Source organism: Neoarius graeffei, chromosome 14, assembly GCF_027579695.1.
Source record: "Neoarius graeffei isolate fNeoGra1 chromosome 14, fNeoGra1.pri, whole genome shotgun sequence".
Lineage (NCBI taxonomy): Eukaryota > Metazoa > Chordata > Actinopteri > Siluriformes > Ariidae > Neoarius > Neoarius graeffei.
The window spans coordinates 14,682,248-14,709,274 of NC_083582.1; the positions used below are offsets into that span (position 1 = coordinate 14,682,248).

Here is a 27,027-nt window from a genome sequence, read left to right on the forward strand (position 1 = left end):
AAACCAACATCTGAAGAGGTGAGCTTGCTCCTTTTTTTTCCTCCTATTTTTGCTGGCGGGATTGTTTTTTGGTACTGCTTCTGCAGTGTTTGGACTAAAGACTCTGCCCTAAGGGCTATTCTCTCTCTCTCTCTCTCTCTCTCTCTCTCTCTCTCTCACTTTGCACCATTAGACAATAAATATTCACAGTGAAAACATTTTGTAAGCGCGTTTCATGAACCAAGTTATAGGATTTGTTGACAACTCGCATCGAGTTCGTTACACTTCTACCCGGCGTGAAGCACTGACAGTCATGTGGTTGTGACGTCATCATAAACAAATCCGTTCTACTCATCCAGACGACTTCGCAACAGCGCCGTTGCCAGATTTTTCCACTCTGGGACTCGTTCTCAAAAGATTTCGTTTTGGGGCACCCAAAACGCCAGGCCGAAACGATAAACAATTTTATCAGATTCACCTGAATCCGTTGCCGTGTGGACAGGGCCTATGTGTCAGGCCTGTGATGACCTGGCGACTTGTCCAGGGTGTACCCTGCCTTTCGCCCGTAGTCAGCTGGGATAGGCTCCAGCTTGCCTGCGACCCTGTAGAACAGGATAAAGCGGCTAGAGATAACGAGCTGAGATTCTTCTGTTTCTTATTCTATGTATGTAGCTACTTTTTTGTCTTTGTTAAATTCTTCTAGCTATTTTAACTGTTCAAGCACCAAACATCAAAGCAAATTCCTTGTGGACTTGAGCTTGATTCTGGTTTTCGGGCGGTTTCTCCGCACGTCAGCCCAGTTGGTGGCGGTAGTGCACCGTAAAGTCAACCGCCAACACGTCGAAGAAGATGATTTGTTAGCAGAAGAAGAAGATCGCGGTGGAGGAGGAAGGAAACCGAGCTGGAGGGAGATTTGAGTTTTCTGTCCGTGAAGCACGATGGAGACCGATCCAGACATTCAAACAGTACCGAAAGGGTTCTACTGTAAATTATGCGATGTTAAAATTCCTAATGGTATGTTTTTCCTCTCAGAGACTGACAGTTAGTTTAATGTCGCGCGAGTGCTAACCACGTTAGCTTTCCTCTGCTAATGTTCTTGGGTACGTTTTCAGTGCGTTGTTGTCAGTAATGGCTGCAGCTAGCATGAGTGCTAACAACGTGGAGAAACCTCAGTTTTATACTTTTCCCCCCCTTAGTGTTCAGATAAGTAGTTGTAACCTGACAACAAATATAGCAGCTTGTTTTTAATTAGTTTATTCGCCTGGACAAAGTTGATAAAGTTTCTGTTGCAGCTAAACTGTTCACAAAGGTGTCGGTTCTTTGAATCGGCTCTTTTGTGTGAACGGTGACTCGTGAGCGGTTTTTTTTTAAATCTTTAGTTTTACTTTTTTGTAGCTGTAGTTAATGCCTTTATTCCTGCAGTGAACTGTCTGTCTGCCTCTCTAACATGACTGTTTCTGGCTGCTTGTCTGTTTATTTATTCAGCCTGTGTGTGTGTGTGTCTCTCTCTTTCTGACCTGTCTCTCTGACCGACCCGTCTATCTGCTTGCTTGTCTGACCTGTCTCTCTGACTGACTGACCGACCTGTCTGACTTGTCTGACTGACCGATCGACCTGTCTATGTTTCTGTCTATCTCCCTGAATTATTATCTTTTTGGTCTCTTTTGTGTGGTCAGAGCCAAGTTTAGAAGCCCATATGAAGGGGAAGAAGCACCAGCACCTGTGCAGGCTGCGTGCAAAGAGGAAAGCTCAGGAGGAGAACAGTGTCTACGTCAGCGGCTTCAAGCCTGACACATCCACGAGTGAGTTGGTGGAATATTTTCAGCAGTTCGGATCTGTGGCTGAGGTCATCATGGACAAAGAGCGGGTTTGTGTGCAGAACTTAAATGAAACAGGACCCTGAAGAACCTCTTTTGTAATGATGCAGGCTTTGAAGTCATTAATACTGGCTGTGTGTGTGTGTTCCTTTGCAGAGTCTGTATGCCATAGTGGAATTTGCTGAGACGGCAAGCACAGAGGCAGCGTTGACTCAGCTGCAGCACCATCTGAATGGACTGAAGCTCCGTGTGAAACCCAGAGAGAGGAAAGAGTTCAAGTTGGCCAGCACGGGGAAACATGACCAGACGAAACCTCACATTAGCCTAGAGAAGCTCAACCATGAGCTCTGTCTCTTGTCTTCAGTAAGTTCTTACCCCCAGTACACACACCCACCCACCCTTACCCTTGATCATAGAGCTCCATTTCCCCCCTCTCAGGTAAACGAGCAGATGCAGAAGGTGGTGGAGATCTTCCAGCTGGGTGAGAATGACAGTAAAGCAAGGCAGCTCCTCGTCCAGCTCCTGCAGGAGGTCTTCATTGAGTTCCTACCAGGTCAGAATTAAAACCTGACGTCTTTCTTATAAATGTTTGGAAATAAACATTAAAGCTAGGACTGGCGTCAGTGTGTTTTAAAATCACTGCATGTCAAATTGCTAAACATTTTGTTGTGGAAACCAGATGGACAGGGATGTTTTGCTCTGACATGGCGTCTCACAAGTGTCACTTTTTTAAATCTTCCGCATGTACATAAGCGTGTGAACAATGCTGTTAACGTTACTGCTGCTTCACTTACGCACAAATTCTTGCCTGCAGTTATATAAACTAGCTTATGTAAATTTCCACCATTTTAAGATGCTCCATCTGACACTTGATTGAAATTCGTGTCTAGCTAACGCATCTGTTCAGCATGGATTTAATTTCTTTTTCATTCAGATTGTCAGATCATACCTTTCGGCTCCTCAGTGAACACATTCGGGATCCATTTGTGCGACCTCGATCTTGTCTTGGACCTGGAGAACACCAAAGCCTTCCAGAACCGCACCAGGAAGTCTGTGCAGGTCTGTAGTCGCATCTCCTACATCCTATGAGAAATTTTGACGGTTTCTAAGGTGCTCGTGATCAGAGTTTACACACATGCACAGAGAAGATATTTGGGCACGATGGAATGCACTAACGTTGCTGATAAAATCTGAAGACTGATGTGTTAAACAAGAGACTTTTCTCTGTGTATAAACCACTCCCATTTTCTTCTCTGTGACCAGCAGGCAGGCGAGAACCAGTCAGAGGACAGCCAATCAGATGAGTCCATCCTGTCCGACATCAACCTGGCGACGGCCTCTCCGGCAGAGCTGCTGGAACTGGTGGCGGCCATATTGAGGAAGTGCACGCCTGGGGTGCATAAGGTCCAAACAGTGAGCAGCGCGCGCCTCCCTGTGGTCAAGTTCAGCCATCGGCAGCTCAATCTGCAGGGAGACATCACAATCAATAACAGGTACAGCAATTATCATTATTATTTATTTTACTCATATACTTATATGTTTAAAGAGGAATTATTGCTAACACAGTTTTGCTGATGATAGGTTGGCGGTCAGGAACACAAGATTTCTGCAGCTGTGCTCGGGGCTGGACTCCAGAGTTCGTCCTCTTGTTTATTCTGTACGATTTTGGGCAAAACAGAAACAAATTGCAGGTACTGGATCAGAACACACACACTTTCACCTTAACTTCTATTTTGCTTCTTTAGTGTAAAGGACCTGATGGGTCTCATCACTCGGATCAGGCTGACGATCAGGATGTCTCTAGTTACTGTGGATGTCACATGCATCATAAATAAAAAATTGTTTTTTCCTTACTCTGATTTATTTTTGTCCACTTTGACCAGAAGATGACAGCACAGCTTTAGTTTTCAGTCCTGAGCCACGAGCCCATAATTCACATCTCAAAAAAAAGACAATACATCAGTGTTCTTCGTAAGAATCAGGCTTTTGGTGGTGTAGGTGAACACTCTTTTTTTAAATAAACATGACGTTTTATAATATTAATAATGATAACACTTCTTTTTTTTCTTTTTGTAGAATATTAAATGCTTCATTTTAGGATCAGGTACAGAGAAATACAAGTTTTGTGCATTTTAAAAGACAAAACAGGATAATAGAAATGTAACAAAAGAATCATATATATTAAAGCGAGACGGTCTTTCGATTTCATATAATCGGTGAAATTTTGTTCCACCTGAAATTTGGTCATTGTGATATGTTTATTTCTGTAATATCTCCCAAAAAAAGCCAAGCTGGGAAGTTATTTAATTTGAAGGGATTCCCTAGCAAATAATGTACATGAAATCGCTCACTTTGCGCAGTCAAGCAGACAGAGGAAGTTTGTGTGTACATGCACAGATTTGCCACCTTCTTCTTTTGGGTTTTACAGCAGCTGGCATCCACAGTCTTCCATTACTACCATCTACAGGTTTACCTTTGACCGTGCACTGACGTCAAAGGTAAACCTGTAGAAGGTAGTTATCATTCGGTCGCTAAATGAACAGCTGATCACACCAAGGTGCTCGTTGACCGCCGGTATTTATTAGCTTGGTCCTGCGTTTCCTTTCTTTCGCAGCATAACATCTTTTCTTCTCGCTTTCCGTTCCTGTAATCGGTCTTTCATGTTTCATTTGCACATTCAAGTCCTTTATTTTTCTCTCCTGTTTCAAATTTGTATCCCACAATGCCTTGTGTGAACAGGGAAAGCCCACCACATGATGCATGACGTAGTAGCTTGAATTGGGTCATGGTGAAGCAGGAAAAAATAGTGGTGAATTTAGGGCCATGTGGCCCTAAATTCGTTGTTTATTCTGTTTTTTTATATATATATATATATATATATATATATATATATATATATATATATAAAAACTCATAAAATTGGAAGTTTGTGATTTTGAATTCAGTAGCTTTCAGTCTGCTAAACAAAAATAATTGGGTGTCAGGGAAAATCCTTGAAAAATCTGAAAGGCAGCCTACCTTTAAAATGATTAATAGATCTAACGTAACTTTTAAAGCAAGATGAATAAAGGTTAGAAATGTTAACATTTAATGAATACTAATGACATAAATTCCAATGGGGTGCCAAAAGTTTTAAATCTGCATGTTTAATTGAGGTAGCTGGATGAATTTCATGTTAACTAATTTAAAAACCAGCCCATCGGTTTGATGGAACATATAAAATGTTTTTCGTCAGCTCGTTGTGCGTTGCTAATTCTTTGAATTTCCTTTCACACAGGGAATCCGTCTGGCGGTGGGCCGCTGTTGAATAACTATGCACTGACGCTGCTGGTCCTGTTCTACCTGCAGACCATCAGTCCACCTGTACTGCCTTCTGTGGAGCAGCTCAAGAACATGGCATGTATGTACACCTGGGGTTATTGTTTTACCACAAAAGTCCCTCACTGAAAGTACCCAGCATTCAGGTCGACTACGGGTCATGTTCCGAGTCAAATTCCTCTGCATGCATGACCTACCTCAGAAGATCCTACAGAATTAAGTGCTATTCAAGAGTTATGCTGGACTTGTGCACGTGGGGCGGAATTTGAGTAAAACGGTGGCGCGTCTTACTTGCACATGATTCTGATGTCGGATATCCAGGATGGATGAAATTATGAACTACGTTTCCATAAAGTGAGCTGTAAGTGGACAGTGTATGAAATTAACAAAAGCACTGATGTTTTCTTTTTTAATTAGATAACTCAAAATAGTGAATCAAATTATGAGTTCATGACCTTGATTTAGTATCTTGTGCCTGGTATTTAAAAAACAAACAAATAACAGTATGTGCTGGATCAAGTGCTGTATTATAGGCTGCTGAATGAGTGTGGAAGTCATTTTGTTCAATTAAACCAGTGATTAATGTAATAATTACAACAAGGACTAATCATACAGTAATATATTGCCAATTTGTGAGAGTAGTATTAGATTTATTTCAGTGCTTGCAATCTCCTTTATAGATCATTATGTTGCATTGTATTAGGGGGGGGAAAACTTTTTTTTTCTCCTTTTTTCCCCTCCCCTTCCCTCTGCATTAGTCCTTATTTTCTATCCTGTTTTTTTTTTTTTGGGGGGGGGGTCTGAAACTAAGGGTTGGTGTTTAAAGGCATCTCAGCAGCCTCGGCAGTGTGAACTACACACAGGAGATTGTTATGGTTATGGAGCCCAGAAAATCATTCGTAACACAACTCTGAATACATGTAACTTTTCCTTTTGTAAATATTGACAGCTTTTGGACTCTTGCTGCCAACTCAGAATACAGCCCTATATGAGTTGTCCTTAAGCACAACGGAAGACACGAAGTTCTGCAACAAGAATAACAGTTTAGGATTTTTAAATGAGACATGGTTCCCACTCATCCTGGAAAACCCAAAAATGTTGGAAGGTCATGGCGATTAAGCCATGGTCACTGCAGTCCTTATTTTTGACTGGTGCTCTTTATTTATCGATATAGTTCTCTAATGCTGAGAGCATTGATGATTTGGTCATTAAAGCTACAGAGTTGAGACACGGGCTGGCCTGAATAATTAGAATACTTGCTCGTCAGATGTATAGTTGCTTAAAAAGGTCGGGAATGGGTGGAAAAGAAAATGCAAAGGTATGATGTTGGTGGACCGAAGTTCAACACAGAAGGTGAACATTTAGATCCCTTATTTAATTTGTTCCACAGCTGCTGAAGGGTTTTTAATTTCCCTGAAATTAAACACACTAGTTAGTACAAATAAAAGTTTAACTTTGACAACAGATTAAACAATTAAATAAGGATGTGATTTGAAACCGGTGATGTCAATAGGTGATTGTAATCATGATTTGGTACAAAATCAGTATCCAGAAAAGGCCTAGTCTTTGAAGAGCAAAGATGGGCTGAGGATCTCCAGTTTGTCCACAAATGTGTGAGAAAATTATTGAGATGTTTAAAAACAATGTTCCTTAAAGATAAGGGATTTGGATATTTCACCCTCTACGGTGCATAATATCATTAAACAAGTCAAGAAATCTGGAGGAATTTCGGTGCGTAAAGGGCAAGAGCACAAGCCTAAGCTGAACACCCATGATCACCGATCCCTCAGACGGTACTGCATCAAGAATCATCATTCATTTATAGCTGATAGAACCACATGGGCTTGGGGATTACTTTGGCAAACCTTTTGTCAAGCTACAATACGGAGTTGCATCCACAAATGCCAGTTAAAACTTAACTGTGTGAAAAGGAAGCCTTATATTAACTGGGTCCAGAAGTGTTGTCAACTTCCCTGGGCTCGGAGGCATCTGGGATGGACCATCACACAGTGGAAATGTGTAGTGCGATCAGACGAATCAGTATTCCAGGTCTTTTTTGTAAGCAATGGAGGCCGTGTGCTCCGGACCAAAGATGAAAAGGACCATCCAGACTGTTACCAGGAACAAGTTCAAAAGCCAGGGTGTGTCATGGTATGGGGTTGTGTCAGTGCCCTTGGCAAAGGTAACTTCCACTTCTGTGATGGCAGCGTTAATGCAGAAAAGTACACTGAGATTTTGGAGCAGTATATGGTGCCTTTCAGACGACATCTTTTCCAGGGAGATTTCAACAAGACAATGCAAAACCACATTCTGGACACATTACAAAGGTGTGGCTGTGGAAGAAGAGGGTGTGTCCCCCCTGTCCACAATAGAGAATGTGTGGAGAATTTTGAAATGGAAAAACATGACAACGATGACTCTGTACTGTTGCACACCTTCAGACCCGTTTGCACGAAGAATGGGACAAAATAACACCTGAAACATTTCATCACTTGGTGTCTTCAGTCTCTAAACATCAAGAATCATAATTGAAATATGTTTATTTTGAAAAACCAATACAAGTCATGAGTTAAAACATCAAATATGATTTGAAGTCAATCAGTTTGAGGTTTATGTACATTAGTTAGACTTGTGTGTAAATTTGCACACAATCATGAACAGGATATGAATTTTTTTTCCCCTCCTTTTTTTCTGAATTTAAGGGATCTTCATGGATGCTGGAGTTCTTGTGTAAACGTGCACAAATGATTCATGGATAAAGCCAGCTTGATAAATGAGGCCCATTATTTGTTTAGTCCTGTTTTGTTTTGTATGTATTTATTTATTTTTAAAAGCATGTTACAGAACTAACTTGATGTTATTCCATGTGCATATTTTTTTTTCCATATGTTGGTTGTATTCTACTTGGTTCCTTGGCATGATCTTTTTCCAGGGAACTTGAGTTAATTAAAACTTAACCATCCATTACTGTAGGCAGATGTGAGTCACTCTACAGCGACATTTAATGAGCAACATTTGTCATGGAAAATGTCCAAGGGAAAAATTTCGGGGGGGAGGAATGTTAATTTTTCTGACTTTGTGTATGTGTGTAGGTGAGGAGGAGGTGTGTGTTATTGACGGATGGGACTGCACTTTCCCGAGCCAGCCAATCAGCGTACCTCCTAGTAAAAACACAGATGACCTGTGTAAGTATTAACTAAAATGTACATTTGTATGTTACAGGTAAACCAGCATAACACAGAAGTAGGTGACCCAGCATAAACAGGGTTTTGCATAAGGTGTTTATTACTTGAGTTTTGCTTTTTGGTGTTTAGATACTGGAAAACAACATTTGAGTGCTTTTCAACTGCAATAAATCAATTTTTATAAATAAATTACAAACCTGACATTTAAATCCAACAATAAAACCTCAACGATCAGCGCTTGTACCCATGCAGATCTAACATTTGTAGCTGAAACCGACTGCTTTTTGACTTCTGACTTGTGTAGTTTTTGGAATCGAATGATTAGTAGTTAAGTCCTAGAATTTAATCTGAAACATCTCTATAACAACGAGTCCTAGGTCTAGTGTTAGGCAGTGTGACTGGGTTGCTACAGGAGCCAACAAAATTTCAGGACTTTTAGACCGACTATTACAGTTATGAAGCTCACTAGTTAAAGAAATGCCATATTCATCAGTATTGGAGTACACAGCATGCTGTGGGTTGCTAATGCGTGCTTACCATTTTCATTTGTACAGCTTTAACCAGGATCAAGCATTTACCAGGGTTGTTGTGACGCAAATGGCCAATTTGTTTATATTTTGATTAATGAATCTAGTCGGTTCTACTAGAAAATAACAGGGAAAGGTACAAACAAAAATAATTACTGGAGTTGGCAGGATTGGTCAAAGTTCTGTGCAAGTGGCTGAGATCAAACTAACTCTTTGGATTGGGTGGGGTTGGTCAGAATTCTTTTGGAGCCAGGCCGGATCAGTCATAATATCTGTGGAAGCGTAAAGAATGGGAAAGAATTTCTTCAGGAGTGGGTGGGATAGATGATAATTAATTTGGAAAGGTGTGGGATTGGTCAGAATTCCTTTGGAAGTGGGCAAGATTGGTCAAAAAACTTTGGGGTGGGGGCGTCGTGGATAAGGCGCCATACCATAAATCTGGGGACCCGGGTTCGATTCCGACCCGAGGTCATTTCCCGATCCCTCCCCATCTCTCTCTCCCGCTCATTTCCTGTCTCTACTGTCCTATCCAATAAAAAGGTGAAAAAAAGCCCCAAAAATATCTTTAAAAAAACTTTGGGGTAGAATTTATGGGATGTTCGTGAATTTTCTTGTGTAAACACTCATGCGAACAATTCCTTCAGGGGTGGGAGGAATTGGACAGAATTTCTTTGTAAACAGGTGGAATTGCTCAGAATTAGTTGAGGATTTGGTGAGCTTGGTCAGAATTCCTTTGGCAGCAGGCAGAATTGGTCAGAATTAGTTTGGGAATGGGTGGGATAGGTGAGCGTTTCTTTGGAGTGGCCGGGATTGGTCGGAATTAGTTCAGGAGTTGGTGAGAGATGCACTGTATTTTGGCAAAAGTATGTCTGACCATCACATCTGCATGTTCTTGTTGAACATCTCATTCAGGATGTATTCCTCTTTTTCTGTTATAATAAGCTCCATTATTCTGTGAAGGCTGTCCACTAGATTTTTGGGGCATGGCTGTGGGAATTTGTGTTCATTCAGCTGCAAGAGCATTAGTGAGATCAGACACTGATGTTGGAATGTTGATGAGACTCCAGTTCATTCCAAAAGGTGTTCAGTTGGGTTGAGTTCGGTCAGGGCTCTGTGCATGACACTTGAATTTTTCCACTCCAAACTTCCCACACCATGTCTTCATGGAGCTCGCTTTGTGTACAGGAGCCAGGCTTGTAGTACTCGAGTCCAGGACTCAAGTTCGACTCGTGCCCTAATTTTAAGGACTCATGACTTGGATTTGAGCGCTGATGACTGGGACTCGTGTATTAACTGCATTCGGACTCTGATTTTTTTCTTTATTTTTTGCAACATGCCATAATAATTTGTCATAAGATATAAATATCTACTGTACATTCATTTTTATACTAATTTTGTGCACAAGAACACACATTCACCTGTTCATATGTTATGTCGAGGAACAAACTAACGTTAATGGTGCGAAAATACCCCAGGATTGCCCACTTTGCTTATACAGACTTCTCATTCAGTGGGAAAAAATGCACTGCTATGTCCATATGTCGAAGAACTATTGAGGGGACAACCTCAAACTTCAATCGTCATTTGGTAAAACGACACCCAGAGAAGTGACACGCTATGTTCATTGCTCTGTTGATAGTGAGGCTTGCTTGCTGACCGATGAATTAGCTAGTGTTAACACACTCTCATGTTATTTGCCCTGCTGATAGCGGGGCTTGTGTCAGACTCGACTCAAAATTTTCTTTAATGACTTGACTCTGACTTGAACACTGGGGACCCGAGACTGGACTTGGACTCGAGGTTTGGTGACTCGACTACAACACTGACAGGAGCATCGTCGTGCTGGAACAGGTTTGGGCCTCTTAGTTACATTGAAGGAAAATTTGTAATGCTACAGCATATAGACATCTTATACAGTTGTGTGCTTTAGGGCTGGGCGATATGGACCAAAAATCATATCCCGGTATTTTTAGGCGGAATGGTGATATACGATACATGTCTGTGTTTTATGCGAAATGGGCTTAATGTTCAGTTTTAACTCTGCCACATGTATAATGTCACAAGCACTTCTATTTAAAGACTTATCAAATTCAAAACTGTCCAGGTTTTCCTTTCCTGCTCAGCAAAGCACAGCTGTGCAAATAACAAAAATGTAAACAAGAACAGGCCTTCCCTGTTTGAAAATATGCAGCTGCACAGTATATATTAACATGTAACAAAAAGAAATCTCTAAAAGAAATAGCCTATGTTACATACAAATGGGTGTACCTCTGCTCCTATAGATCTGTGCAAACAAAAATGTAAACAGAACAGGCCTGACCTGTTTGAAAATATACAGCTGCACAATGTCAACATGTGAAAATATAGAATGTATGGAAAATAAATAACCCATACGAAATACAAATGAGTATATTGCAAATAATATTAAAAGAGGAAATGGAGCAAAAATAACATGCCTTCTTGCTCTGACAATACTGTGGTAGACAAAGTATTTCCTCCTATGTAGCCTTGTATATTTATTACAGGTTCTGCACAAGGAAATGGGATAACTCCAGGGATGCCCTGTAACGGGTTACAGTGTTACCATTGCAACTGAAAACTCGCTCAGAAGGGGAACTTCTTAGCTAGGTACCAACAGACACTTCTTTGCCAGGTGGCTAAGTGCTAGATAGACCATTTCATGTTCCTTCCACTGTTTCGGAGGATCTGTATCATACTCTACCCTAACTGACGGCAAGTAACTTGAAAGTTAATTTTTAGCTGCCTCCCTGTGTGTCAGTATGGTGCTGGTTGCTGTGCTCTGCTTGAAAAAAGCTTGCTAGTGACTTCCTCTTCTTTGCTGTTGGTGGCACTGCTGCTTCTTGGTCTGCAGGCTAAGGCATAGTGAGGACAGCTGGGTCAGGTTGACAGCTGTCCTGATCACCTACTCCGCCCCCATGACAACTTTGTGTTTCAAAGCATCAGTCCACCAGAGGTGGACAAAGGACCCAACTTCATTACTTAAATCAAAGTACAGATCCCACTGGTCAAATGTTACTCCGATACAAGGGAAAGTTGTACAATCAAATTTTTACTTAAGTTAAAGTACTGAAGTACTTGCTTTTAAAAATACTTAAGTATTAAAAGTACATTTTCTGTCAACACATCGTTGTATTATTGCCACAGAGCTTACAAAACCGAACGCCATTACCAAAGACAGAAATATGTGCCATCGTGGTGGTTTAACGTTAAAGGAGATACGCAGAGCCTTTATTTTTTAAATAAATTTCTGAGTGGATAGTAACTCCATCCTTGACTCTTGTATGCTGCATAAATGGGAATTAAAAAAATATTTTTGAGAGTTAAAATCGACTGCGAAGTTGGCATTCGAGTTGCCCCGCTGAGCTAGCCAGCCCTGAGTGCGTGACGTCACAGCAGGAACTGATTTTAAGGCTGAAGCCTTTTACAGCTATAGACCAAAGTCATATAAATAAAAATTTATGGTGAAAGTTAGGGCTGTGCCGATAGACGATGCCATCGTCCATCGACGATGGTGGTCATCCATCACGATGGAGAGCCACCATCGTGATACCACGCCCCCTCCTGTCATAAACATGCATATACAGTATCATCTGGGCCTATTTAACCTAAAAAGTTAGTTTTTTGTTAGTTTAGTTAGTTAGTTTTGTTTAATATATAAATATAACATATAATTATATATAAATATATAAATCATTATAAAGTAATATCCTATTACCGCTTGTTCACGTAGGCTATGGTGCAGGGACGTGCTAGTGAACATAACATGTGGTTACACAAATACAGTATGCTACTAATAATAAATTTTGACTTCATTTTTTAGCCTACACTATACTTTTAATGTAAAATTTGTCATGTTGTTCAAACAAATAGCCACTATTAACGACTTCAGTCGGGAAATATTGCACCTTATCAAACGGCAGTGAAGCGCAGACTTCGGCAGAAGTCAAATAACTTTAATCTGGTAAATAGGCCTACTTTCAGACTCAAAATGGTCCACTCTAAGCCATAATGTCAAACCAAATGGAAGAATGAAGGTGATTCTGATAAATGTAAAGACAGTAAAAAAAACAAAAAACAATATTAAATCATGATTTTAAAAGCTGGTGCAATAATTCAAACACTAATAAATTGGAAAAATTAGCGCGTTCAAGTGCGCGCTAAAGGCCGAAACGCATCTTCAATTGATATGGTGTAAATAAACAATGAGTAATAGCTTAAGTGTAGTTTCTTCTCATAGTTTGAATACTAGTCTTTCATTGTTAGAGCAGATTAATATCTTGCCGTGATCAGTGAGTGCTCGGGGAGTGAGTGAGTTCATTTCCACCTGCGCTTTGCGCAGCTCATTTCTCCGAAGCCAGCTGTGCGCAAACGCAGTGTTGACTGCTCGGCAAACTCCAAACGCTTGGTCTGTACTGGCCCTCTGTTGCGCAAGCGAGTTGGTTATGGCCAGGTTCAAATTGTGCCCAAAACAACTTAACCACAGCCATTTCAATTGCCTGATGGCTGTGACAATATTTGCCCCGTTGTTATGCAGGCGATCTTTTTCTCTATTTTCCATTCGGCAAGTGTCTCGCGCAATGCGTCTTCTAAATTGTCCGCTGAATGTGTCTCTGGCATGAAACTCGTCTGCAGGCATTTGGACTGCATTGCCCACTCTCGGTCCACATAATGTACGGTAGCTGACATATAGGGCATCATGTTGCAGCTGGACCACATATCCGTTATCAAGGCCAAATATTCCACATCACCTAGCGCTTTTTTTTTCTTTACGTGCCAAAGCCTCGGATGAGTATCTAATACTTTTAATAATAATAATAATAATAATAATAATAATATATTTAATAATGTGGTATTAAAATCCCCCCCCCACACCCGCCCACGATATGATCGTCCATCACGATGTTTGCACTGTAAACATCGTCGATGCCAATTAAAGGGACATCGCACAGCCCTAGTGAAAGTAAGAAATACCGTTACCGACTTGCTCAACTAAGGCCCTGTCCACACGGCAACGGATTCAGGTGAATCTGATAAAATTGTTTATCGTTTCGGCCTGGCGTCCACACGGCACCGGCGTTTTGGGTGCCCCAAAACGAAATCTTTTGAGAATGGGTTCCAGAGTGAAAAAATCTGGCAACGGCGTCGTTGCGAAATCGTCTGGATGAGTAGAACGGATTTGTTTACGATGACGTCACAACCACATGACTGTCAGTGCTTTACGCCGGGTAGAAGTGTAACGAACTTGATGCGAGTTGTCAACAAATCCTATAACTTGGTTCATGAAACGCGCTTACAAAATATTTTCACTGTGAATATTTATTGTGTAATGGTGCAAAGTGAGAGAATAGCTCTTAGGGCAGAGTCTTTAGTCCAAACACTGCGGAAGCAGTACCAAACCGCGCACTGCCCGTGCGCTTTCCAAAAACAAAAACAATCCCACCAGCAAAAATAGGAAAAAAAGGAGCGATCTCACCTCTTCAGATGTTGGTTTAAGTCCGACAATACATTCCTCAAAAAGGGCGTAGAAGAACAAAGTAATCCATCAACGTGTAGCATTCAATTTATTCCGGACCATTAAAGAATTCTGGAGGATCTCAGAATGTTGGCGTACCGACTTCCATCTACCCCCGTTCATTCTCTCTCTCTCTCTCTCTCTCTCTCTCTATCTACCCCCGTTCATTCCTCTTTCCGCGTCTCCATTCAAAAAACGAGCACATGATTTAAAGGGACTATAGCCATAGGGCAGGGAGTGAGGTGTGCGCGTGTGACAGTGACAGGGAAGAACCTAGGCTCATGCTCGCCCTGAATTTCTCTTAAAGTGAAGGCAGAAGAACGTTCGGCGCCTGGCCAGGCTTTCTATGTATTAATTTACATAGATGTTTTAATATGAAATATAAATAAGTGTCTTAGACAATAGATACTATTTTACGCTACTGACTAATAATCAAAACTTTGTGGCTGATGCTACAGAAGAAGGGGTTTATGCGCATGCGTCTACTTCTATTGTTCTGGTGTCTCCGATGGGACCGTCTTACAGCGCACGTAGAGGTGTGGCATGTGTATTGCATCGTTTTCAGCAAGCGTTGTGTTGCCATATGAACCTGATATTTTACTGATCCGTTGCCCATGTGGACACGATATTTAAAAAAAAAAATCTCGTTGCTGTTGTCGTGTGGATGTAGCCTAAGACTGATTTGACTTCATTGATTGCAGGTTGACTCTCATTAAAACAGCATAGGTGCTAGAACTTATGCAACATGCAACTTATGTACATGCATGCATTTTTCAATGATAAAACGTAAAAGGCTAATTAAATAATCAGATGAACTGAGACAATCACAATCTGGAGCAAATTAAATAATCTTATACTGGTAACTTAAACACAATGCAAGTTACATGTGTTTAATCTAAATGCAGGTAAACAACATGCTTTTATTGTTTTATATCCAAATGAGAGTCGGTGCTTACCCGTCTGTGTTCTCGCTTCTTGAAGGCCGACCTTGTGGCTGATTGTTTTTGAAACAATCTGACTTTCAGTTCTCTGTTCATTCACTGAACTGAACTCCCTTTCCTTTAAAATCAGAATCAGAAACACTTATTGCCAGGTGTGTGGACACACACGAGGAATTTGACTCCGGTTCACTTAGCTCTCATAGTACAAAACAGATTAAAAAAAGTGTATACACAAAACAAGCAAACAACAAAAATAGGTGCATAGTGCAAAGTAATCCAGGTAAGTCAAGTATGGAATAGTTAAATAAATATAAAGTATACAGTGTGCACAGAATGACGGTATAAGTGTTCAGATATTTTACAAGTTAATATTACTGATATATGAATCTGGATTTTAGCTGTTCATCACAGAAAGGATTTCCCTTTTGGTGCAATATGGTGCATAGTGCGAAGATGAATAGTAAATTTTAAATAAGTAAAAAAAAAATATAAGTAACAGTGAGCACAGAATGACAGTATGAATGTGCAGATATTTTGCAAGTGATATTGCTGATATATGAATCTGGATTTTAGCTGTTCATCACAGAGACAGCCTGAGGGAAGAAACTGTTCTTGTGTCTGGTTGTTTTTGCATACAGTGATCTATATCGCCTCCCTGAGGGGAGAAGATTAAACAGATTGTGACCAGGGTGTGATGGGTCCGCAGAGATGTTACCTGCCCATTTCCTGACTCTGGACAGGTATAGGTCTTGGATGGAGGGCAGGTTGACACCAGTAATTTTCTCTGCAGACCTTATTGTCCGTTGCAGTCTGTTCTTCTCCTGTTTGGTGACCGATCCAAACCAACCAGTGATGGAAGAGCAAAGAACAGACTGAATGATGGCAGAGTAGAATTGTGTCAGCAGCTCCTTAGGCTGGTTGAGCTTCCTGAGCTGGCGCAGAAAGTACAATCTCTGCTGAGCCTTTTTGATGATAGTGACTGTCTCCCACTTCAAGTCCTGAGAGATTGTGGAACCCAGAAACCTGAAGCTTTCAACGGCAGTCACAGTGTTGATGGTGATGGGCAGCAGAGTGGGGGGGCTCCTCCTAAAGTCCACTGTCATCTCCACAGTTTTGAGCGTGTTCAGCTCCAGATTGTTCTGACCGCACCACCAGACCAGCCGTTCAACCTCCCGTCTGTATGCAGACTCGTCACCGTCCCGGATGAGGCCGATGACCGTTGTATCGTCTGCAAATTTCAGGAGTTTAACAGACGGGTCTCTTGAGGTGCAGTTGTTGGTCAGGGTTTCCGCGGAGTCTTAAAAAGTCTAAAATTTGATAATCCTAATTTAAGGCCTTAAAAAGTCTAATATACGAGCATATTTTGCATTGTAGGTCTTAAATGTAATTTTGTGAAGGACGTAAGGATTTAAGACATTTACCCCATTCGCTTTTTTTTGTTAAATGTGTTGGTGATATTCTTAATTAGTCATATAGGCTAGGCCTACTTAGTATCAGTAGGCTATGCTGCAAACTACAAATGAGACACAGTGGAATCCGGCGTCTAGCCCGGTTGGCATGGTGACGCACAGGGCATGGCACGCGTGCATTTGGACAGTAGAGCCTAAAAGAAGCGAGGGAGATTGTCACGGTTTGTAGCAAAATGAGCGAATGCAAGTTTAACGACTGCTGGCTTGAACGCAGTGATTTTGTAGACTGGTTAAAACATGTACCAAACAATCCGTTTGAGGCGTACTGCACATTGTGCAAAAGAACACTCAAACTCAGCACCCTGGGTGTAAAGGCACTGGAATCGCATGCGAAAGCGGAGAAGCACCAGGCTGCCCATAAAAGTCTGCAACAATCGCATGCCATCACTCAGTTTTGTTCACCGTTGTCAGGTCCAAGCACATCTCGAGACGGTGTATCAGCTAACTCCCTGCAAACTGTAACGTTACAACACACAAACCGTACGGAATCGAATGCCTCATCCTCAAGTGATTTGCGGGATGTCTTTGGCTCCACTGCAACTTAGTTCCTCATTAATGCAAGAGCGCACCCTATGGATGTAATGAGTTCATTGGTGAATGATGATAAATTTTATTTTGAAAGTAATTCAGGCTCTCCCAATTTTCTTTATTTTTTTTTTGTGTGGCATAAGTCTTAAATTTAACCTGTTATGGTCTTACAACCCCGATTCCAAAAAAGTTGGGACAAATTGTAAATGAAAATGGAATGCAGTGATGTGGAAGTTTCAAAATTCCATATTTTATTCAGAATAGAACATAGATGACATATCAAATGTTTAAACTGAGAAAATGTATCATTTAAAGGGAAAAATTAGGTGATTTTAAATTTCATGACAGCAACACATCTCAAAGTTGGGCCAAGGCCATGTTTACCACTGTGAGACATCCCCTTTTCTCTTTACAACAGTCTCTAAATGTCTGGGGACTGAGGAGACAAGTTGCTCAAGTTTAGGGATAGGAATGTTAACCCATTATTGTCTAATGTAGGATTCTAGTTGCTCAACTGTCTTAGGTCTTTTTTTTGTCATATCTTCCGTTTTATGATGCGCCAAGTGTTTTCTATGGGTGAAAGATCTGGACTGCAGGCTGGCCAGTTCAGTACCCGGACCCTTCTTCTACGCAGCCATGATGCTGTAATTGATGCAGTATGTGGTTTGGCATTGTCATGTTGGAAAATGCAAGGTCTTCCCTGAAAGAGACATCGTCTGGATGGGAGCATATGTTGTTCTAGAACCTGGATATACGTTTCAGCATTGATGGTGTCTTTCCAGATGTGTAAGCTGCCCATGCCACACGCACTAATGCAATCCCGTACCATCAGAGATGCAGGCTTCTGAACTGAGCGCTGATAACAACTTGGGTCGTCCTTCTCCTCTTTAGTCCGAATGACACGGCGTCCCTGATTTCCATAAAGAACTTCAAATTTTGATTCGTCTGACCACAGAACAGTTTTCCACTTTGCCACAGTCCATTTTAAATGAGCCTTGGCCCAGAGAAGACGTCTGCGCTTCTGGATCATGTTTAGATGCAGCTTCTTCTTTGAACTATAGAGTTTTAGCTGGCAACGGCGGATGGCACGGTGAATTGTGTTCACAGATAATGTTCTCTGGAAATATTCCTGGGCCCATTTTGTAATTTCCAATACAGAAGCATGCCTGTATGTGATGCAGTGCTGTCTAAGGGCCCGAAGATCACGGGTACCCAGTATGGTTTTCTGGCCTTGACCCTTACGCACAGAGATTCTTACAGATTCTCTGAATCTTTTGATGATGATATGCACTGTAGATGATGATATGTTCAAACTCTTTGCAATTTTACACTGTCGAACTCCTTTCTGATATTGCTCCACTATTTGTCGGCACAGAATTAGGGAGATTGGTGATCCTCTTCCCATCTTTACTTCTGAGAGCCGCTGCCACTCCAAGATGTTCTTTTTATACCCAGTCATGTTAATGACCTATTGCCAATTGACCTAATGAGTTGCAATTTGGTCCTCCAGCTGTTCCTTTTTTGTACCTTTTAACTTTTCCAGCCTCTTATTGTCCCTGTCCCAACTTTTTTGAGATGTGTTGCTGTCATGAAATTTCAAATGAGCCAATATTTGGCATGAAATTTCAAAATGTCTCACTTTCGACATGTGATATGTTGTCTATATTCTATTGTGAATACAATATCAGTTTTTGAGATTTGTAAATTATTGCATTCCATTTTTATTTACAATTTGTACTTTGTCCCAACTTTTTTGGAATCGGAGTTGTAAAAAGGTCTTAAAAAGTCTTAAATTGAACTTGTTCAAGCCTGCAGAAACCCTGGGTGGTATAAAGGGAGAAGAGCAGTGGTGAGAGCACACACCCTTGGGGGGCGCCAGTGCTGACAGTCCAAGTGCTGGATATGATGCTCCCCATCCTCACCTGCTGCTTCCTGTCAGTCAGGAAGTTTGTAATCCACTGACAGGTGGAGGAGGGCACAGTGAGCTGGGTGAGCTTGGTGTGGAGGATGTCTGGAACAATGGTGTTGAATGCCGAACTGAAGTCCACGAACAGAATCCTGGCGTACGTCCCTGCAGAGTCAAGGTGTTGCAGGATGTAGTGCAGTCCCATATTGATTGCATCATCCGCTGACCTGTTTGCCCAGTAGGCAAACTGCAGGGGGTCCAGCAGGGGGGTCTGTGATGTCACACCTGAAGGACAACACCAGTCTCTCGAAGGACTTCATGACTACAGATGTGAGAGCTACAGGCCTGTTGTCATTCAGTCCTGTGATGGTGGTTTTCTTGGGAACCGGGATTATTGTGGAGCGTTTGAAGCATGAGGGGACTTCACACAGCTCCAGGGATCTATGGAGCACTTGCATGTGACGTCACAGCCGATCCAGATTGTGACAGACGCCATCTTGTCGGTCAAACGCCATATTCCGCCTTCTACTTCTGGTTCTACTTCTGCTTTTACTTCTACCTTTTCTTCTGGAAAACCCTACTATATACAATTATACTACAACGGCTGTGGCTACAAGCTCTCCCTACCTGTGCACGTTTTTTATGTTTTTTGTGTGTATTTTTGTGTGTTGTTCGTCTGTACTGGACTTCAATATCCACTACAACCGTATGGACTTACTGGACATTGGTTTCCAGCAGAAAATGACGGTTTGTAGCGATTTCCATCGCATGCACAACATTCCGGACGAGAAAAGAAAAAAACATTCCGGACGAGATAGCGAGACCAGCGGGGTCTCCGTGGATTGTTATCGGAAGCAAAGCGAAGGAGGCGGCCCCGGGAGCGGAAGCAAAAGCGAGTCTGCAGAGCCGGCCTGTTGACTAAGCTCAGAAAACAGCTACTCAAATCTCCACTGCTAAGCCTCTACCTCTCCAACGCCAGATCCATGTAAACAAGACGGACGATTTGGAATTACAGCTGGAATTACCTTATTCTATTCTATAATCGGCTGGTCAGTGCTATACTCAATACTTAAGTGACTTACCCATCCAATGAGGATTCTTGTTTACAAGATGCCACATCTGAGTCGCTGACAAATCCTGAATTTCTGTAGAGATAACTGTCCAGAGATTTATAAACACGCAGTGCTTCACCACTGAACAGCAAGGGAAAGTTAATGGTAATTATACACGTCTGGGTATTCCGCTGGCAGTTCAAAATCTGGTCATGAAAACTCCGTCCGGTAAGCCATAAGGGTCACAAATCTGTAGATCGTTTATTTTAGACATATATCTAGTTATCTGTTCATTAGAAAAATGAGCCATGTAGTCCGTCGGTTGAAATTGATCCGTTCTGCACACGAGTGCAGCAGTATTCAGCGGTGTTTTTGACCGACAAGATGGCGGTTGTGTACTTTCCGGTCACGTGACTGCAAGATCTCTACAGAAGATCTGGGTGAAGATGGGAGCCAGCTGATCAGCACAGACCTTCAGACAGGAGGGTGACACACCATCTGGGCCAGGTGCCATCCTGATCTTCTGTCTGCGAAAAAGCTGACAAACATCCTCTTCACAGATCTTGAGTGCTGGTGTGGGGTCAGAGGCGAGAGGAGGCAGAATAGCAGGGGGTGTGAATGGGTCTTTAATGTCTGAGGGGGGGAGAGGTGTGAATTTGTCAAATCTGGAGTAGAACACATTCAACTCGTCAGCCAGTTGATGGTTCATTGCAGTGTAGGGGGATGGGCTCCTGTAGTTAGTGATTATTCTTAAGGCCTGTCCACACTGATGCTGGATCGTTGGCTGAAAGGCTGTTTTTGATCCTTTCAGCGTAGCTCCTCTTGGCTGATTTCACCTCTTTCGTCATTCAGTACGTTTACATGCACGTCCAAATCGAGCTGCTGTCGGTAATCGAGCAAAGGGTCCCAGCAGGGGTGCCAGAGAAATCCAATCCTACATGCACACGTGAAATCGGGCTATTGTGCAAGGTGCATTGTGCACCCGAGCCACACGTGGCGCTACACGCCCCATCGTGTTGGTACACTTCCGGTTGTCGTCATGAAGAAGAGCTATAGTGTTGCCAGATACTGCTGACGTATTCCAGCCCAAAACATGTTCAAATCTGCTAAAATGCACTTAAAACCCCCAATCTGGCAACACTGGCAGTTCTGTGTTCAAGCTGTTAGGCTTGCTCTAACAGACTGTATGGCTACAAACTGTCCGGCGCAGACCACTGTTTTGTAAGACAACTTATTTTGCACAATAATATTTTTCTAAAGTCCATTTTTTGCTTACAAAAAAATTTTTTATTTGCTTACAATTTAACTTATGTCTTAATAAACACACAAAAAGTTCAATTGTTTTGCTTTTATTGATATTCTTCAGATGTTGGAGATATAGATCTCACACACACACACACACACACACACACACACACACACACAAATACAATGACTTGTTTATGTACACAATTCACAGCTATGCAACAGCTGTACAGATGTATTTGGTGATACAGTAAGTGAGCTAAATTTTAACAGTGCAAACAATGCCACAAAAAGAAAAGATTCATGCCGTTGTCATGATTCGTTGTCATGCCGACCGAGGCTGTTGTGTTTCCCTTGTGGTCTCGTCACTCGTCACTTCCGGAAGGGGCAGTGCTGAAGTAAGTAGCTCGAATACATAGCTCAATATGGTTTACATGCACTAAGTAGCTCGGCAGAAATCGCATAATCTAGGTCGTGTAGCTCGATTCCGAGAAATCAAGTTCGGTTCAATTTCAGCCGAATTAAGGTGTATACATGGCATTTTGAACTTCGATTTCAGTCGAGCAACGGCAGAAATTCGATTCTCTCTATGTGCATGTAAACACACTGACTGTGTTTCTGGCCTGTTTGTACAGGACTCTGTCCCCACTTCTGTAGGCCTCCTCCTTGGCCTGGTGAAGCTGTCCGAGTTTTGCGGTGAACCAGGGTTTGTTGTTGTATGTGTGGAAGGTCTTGGTGGGCACACACACATCCTCACAAAAACTGATGTAAGATGTCACAGTATCAGTCAGTTCATGAAGGTCTGAAGCTGCAGCCTCAAAAACACTCCAATCAGTGCAGTCAAAGCAGGCTTGTAGTTCCACTTTGGCCTCATCAGACCAGCTCCTCACCGTCTTAACTACAGGCTTAGCAGATTTCAGCTTCTGCTTGTAGGATGGGATAAGATGAACCATACAGTGATCAGATAGTCCCAAGGCTGCACGGGGGACAGAGTGGTATAAGTCCTTTAAAACAGTGTAACAGTGGTCCAGAGTGTTAGCCCATGTTTACATTAGACCGTATCGGCGGATCATCAGATTAACGTTTTTAAAACGATTAGTGTGCACACAGCAACACCAATACACGATTTGTGTGCACACAGCAACACCAATACACGGATACGCTCGGCTCCGCAGGCATCCTGCGCTCCAAATCCCTCCGCCCTGAACAGCGAGTGCCCTCTGGAGGGTGCGCACTCCAGCCTTGCGCAGCTCACAGAGCACGCGAGTGAAGTGAACAAGCTGTGATTCGGGACTGAGCCGCTGTGTGTGTGATCCCAGTGCAGGTCACTTACCACTTGCAAGTGGAAGGATGGCAAGCCTAAAGACAATCATAACTACACAATGGGCAGTATTTGCATCAGTATTTGCAGTATTTTCATACTTTTATACTCTTTAATGAAAGGTGATACAAGGCGGAAGTCCGCGCCGTTTTTCAGCAGTCGCGTCACATGACCAACGCCAGCGAATCAGGAAGGTGGATGTCACAGTGACGTTGTCCAATGAGACACCAGCTAGAGCTCAGCACAGCGTATCCGCGTATTCTGAATGTTTACACAGCACCGGAGCTGACACGATCTGGATTGAATATGTGGATGCTGGCGGATTCCCGTTTCCAGGCGGTTTAATGTAAACGGACAGTGCATCCGCGAAGAAAACGAGACAGATACGGTCTAATGTAAATGTAGCCTTAGAGTCCCTGGTGGGACACTTAATGTGCTGTTTATATTTTGGCAATTCGTGGCTGAGGTTTGCTCTGTTTAAAGTCCCCCAAAACAATGAGCAAAGGGTCCGAGCGGTTTTTCTCCACATTGTTTATCTGGTCAGCCAGGTGTTGTAACGCCTCATTAATACACGCCTGAGGGGGGATGTAAACTCCAACCAGAATAAACGAGGAAAACTCTCGCGGAGCATAAAACGGTTTGCAGTTTATGAATAATGTCTCCAGATGAGGACTGCATGATTTATTTAGAACTGTGACATCAGTACACCAACCTTCGTTAATATAAAAGCAGATTTCGCCTTCCCTCGTTTTCCCCGTGAGCTCTGTTTCGTGGTCCGCTTGGTGAAGGTGAAATCCAGGCAGATGGAGAGAAGAGTCTGGGATGTGCTCACCGAGCCAGGTTTCGGTGAAGCACAAGGCAGCAGATCTGTTAAAATCTGTGTTGATTGCGTTGAGGAGCAGCAGTTCGTCCATCTTATTGGCCAGAGTGTGGACGTTAGCCAGGTGAATAGACGGGAGCGCAGTGCGAAACCCCCGCTGCCTCAGTCTGACGAGTGCGCTGGCTCACTTCCCCCGGTGTCTCCGGCGTCCTCGGCGTAATCCATAGAGAGCTTCTGCTCCCCCGACAAGTAACTCTGAAAAACTTTCCGGATTGATGAAAGCCGATGAAAGAACTTTACTGGTGGTTAATCCAGTGTTTGAGTTCTTCTCTAGAGTATGTGACAAGCAAAGAGACACAACAAATACACAAAAACGTAGAAAGTACGATAGAGCGAAGTACCGAGGCAACCGTCTGCGGCGCCATCTTGGATAAATAAATACTTTTTTTGTAGTTTTCTTTTTCTTTAATTGTTGATACTGCACCCTCTTTCAATACAGGCTTATAGCCAACGGTCCTCAACAGATCAGAGGTTTCGCAGGAGTCCTCAGTAAAATGTGCAGAACAGAGGAGAGACCACTTCACAGGTGCCCAATGTGCCCGTGAACATCTCGCAAAACATGTCCAAATCTTTGCGGTTTGAACATTCTTGGGCCATGAATGCAACGTAAATCCACTTTCTGTCGTGTTGCTGTACCAGCCAGCAACACATCTACATGGCATGGCGATAAATTAGCTCAAAATGGAGGCTCGGAGTTGCAGTTAGCTCTGTGTTTTAGTATAGCGGAAATGGCGATGAGACCGATAGACTTCCTGTTGTGACGTGACGGACGTCAAGGTCATTCATTCAGACCACTACCTAATATAAATCACTTTAATCTATGTTAGTTAATGCTAACTAACAGTGTTCAAGTTAACTAGCTATGTGTTAACGTTAGCCATGGACAAGGCGATGGTGACTTGGCAGGAAAATCCATAGAAGGTCATATGACTAACCAGACTGCATAGCTATTGCAACGTTATCGCTAGCTCTAAAAGCACAGACAACTTCTTTGTTGCAAGCTTTCTCCTGGAATAAAACGTTTATATACCTCAATATGCTAACGCAGGTCAGATGGCGAGTTTTTGTAGGCCGTGATGTGGTTTGTTTTTGGCAGACAAAGCAAACATTTAAAACGAAACGAATCTTTATTCTTTTCAGAAAACTGAAACATGGGTTTGAGGTATGGCCATGGGTGTGTGTGTGTGCATTCCCCAGAAGAACCACCTCCTTCCTGTCATCATCTGATCGTGTTCAAATAATGCTGCTGAGAAATCATTGATCTTTGATTTTATACAGTCTATGAACGTGACGTGACCCTAGTGATTACTGATCGGCTGTCTCAGTGTCACCTGTGAAAAAACCAATCACGTTTTAGAAAATAAAAGAAGAAAGCCATCCACTCTCAAAGCTGCTTCATAGTACAGGGATGAGAATTTTCCACGGATCTGCGGAATTCCGAGTTTTTCCCGCTGAAAATGTGATTTTTGTGAAACGTGTAAATCCGTTGAGAATTTCGGGGGGTAGGGGTCGGCGCGAGGCGAGGCTTGTGGTGGCACAAGCAGGCAGGACCGACCGCCCGCCCGCCCGCCAGCATCTTTCGGCAACGCTCATTGCAAAATTAGTTGCAGCTGTGATAACGGAAATCGTCATTGCTTTCTTCAATGTTTATGCTAACAACAACTCATGACGATTTCCGGCAACGTTTTGGCGCTAGTTTCATCTCCAGGGTTTTTTCTAGAAAAATTTAGAATGAGGGCACTCACCATTGCGAGGGAGCGAAGCGGGGGGGGATGGTGCCTGTTGTCCGTCCCCCCTCCGCCGTGCGAAGCCTTTGAAAAATTGAGGCTACAGTGGGACATTCTGAGGCTCTCTGAGAGGGAAATTGTAACAAATTGTCTGTCAACATTGAAAAAGAAAAGTAATCTTCTGTCCCGGACAGTCTTCGGCTTTCTTCCGTTTCGTGCCGCGGGATGACAGCTTTAAATGCCCGAGTGTCAACAAAAACAACTCACGAACTACTTCTGTCAAAAGCTCCCGCGCCGGTGGGTGAAAGGTCATTCAGTCTCGAGAAATCTCGCTCTACAAGTCAGCTGACCTTGTATGTAACCCATGTCAAATCTTGCGAGAGCAGCCGCGACAAGTAAACAACATGGCGCCTCAGTCTGGAAAACACCAATTCGGATTGTTTTTGCACAGTCTGGCGGTGTATCTGCTATGACTGGAATATTTTTGGAGTAATTATAACGTATTTGATGATCAGACACATTGTCACGTGGTGTTGCTGGGATGTTTTCATGGAGAATAGATCGTTTTGAGAGAGATTGCATGTTGTGCAGTAGCATATAAGTGCATGGCCTAAGTGTGACTTGGGGTTCAATCAGCATTTCGGTAAGAGGGCGCAGTGCCCCTGTTCCCCGGTTTAGATGAAAGCCTGATCTCACTTCTACAATTCACGGAGAAACAAGCTATACGTTCACGGTTTTGATCACTTCTTAAGTTCTAGTTATTTTGGTTAGTTTTCAAAGTTACTTTGCCAGTATGGCGAAAGTTTTGGACTGCAAAAATGAGGATTATGCCAGGGAAATCGATAAATCGAACAGGATAAAGAACTGTTTCCGATGGGCATGGCTTGATAGTAGCGTTACCGTGCAGATAGGGACACAAACTGTGACAACGTGCCTGACGGAACATATCCGAAAAGTGGACGTGCCGGGAAAGGTTCTGTGTATTCTGTGCTCAGATATGATCAATTATGGAAACAGAGGAGCTAGAAATATCCAGGAGCACATCAAAACAAAAAAGCACAAAGGTACTTTTTACTTAAATTGTCAAAGAGTCAGGAGGAATCTAATATATCGTTACGGTTACTTCCATCATCGCTCACAATATATATATCTGTAGGGATTTGTTATCTTAAAATTTTTATATATATAATATATATAAAATGTGGGAAAGGGGGATTGCGAATTGGGCAAATGCCCCCTAGACCGGCCAGGTTAGGCCGGCGTAAGGGGACATTATGCTCAATTTTTTGCCCTTGGCAGACATTTCAGAGTTTTTTTTTTTTTTTTTTTTAAATGTCCCATTCTCATCCCTGATAGTAACGACTAACGAGGATCTTGATAGAAATGTAGTGGAGTAAAAAGTATGATCTTTGCCTTTCAAATGTAGTGAAGTTAGTTATAAGTTTCCAAAAAAATATTCAGGTAAAGTACAGATACTCAAAGTGTACTTAAATACAGTACTCAAGTAAATGTACTTTGTTACTGTCCACCTCTGGTCTTTTCACTTGGGATGTATGTGGCCTTGAACTGTGGATCCACAAGTGAGGCCATGTCTAAGAG

The 27,027-nt window shown here is 42.4% G+C and overlaps 1 protein-coding gene across 2 annotated transcripts in view; it reads left to right on the forward strand.

The window, feature by feature from the left end:
* The first annotated feature begins 839 nt into the window (after positions 1-839).
* The window catches only part of tut1 (terminal uridylyl transferase 1, U6 snRNA-specific), a 31,933-nt gene continuing 5,745 nt past the window's right edge, over positions 840-27,027 (forward strand). The window contains exons 1-9 of one of the 2 annotated variants that reach the window (XM_060939337.1): positions 840-993; positions 1,656-1,846; positions 1,953-2,159; positions 2,235-2,349; positions 2,731-2,855; positions 3,060-3,289; positions 3,378-3,487; positions 5,074-5,196; positions 8,207-8,299. In XM_060939337.1, the coding sequence (XP_060795320.1) occupies positions 918-993; positions 1,656-1,846; positions 1,953-2,159; positions 2,235-2,349; positions 2,731-2,855; positions 3,060-3,289; positions 3,378-3,487; positions 5,074-5,196; positions 8,207-8,299 (1,270 nt within the window). In that variant the 5' untranslated portion in view covers positions 840-917. The remainder of the gene's footprint in view (positions 994-1,655; positions 1,847-1,952; positions 2,160-2,234; positions 2,350-2,730; positions 2,856-3,059; positions 3,290-3,377; positions 3,488-5,073; positions 5,197-8,206; positions 8,300-27,027) is intronic. The other variant, XM_060939338.1, reaches the window with a different exon arrangement.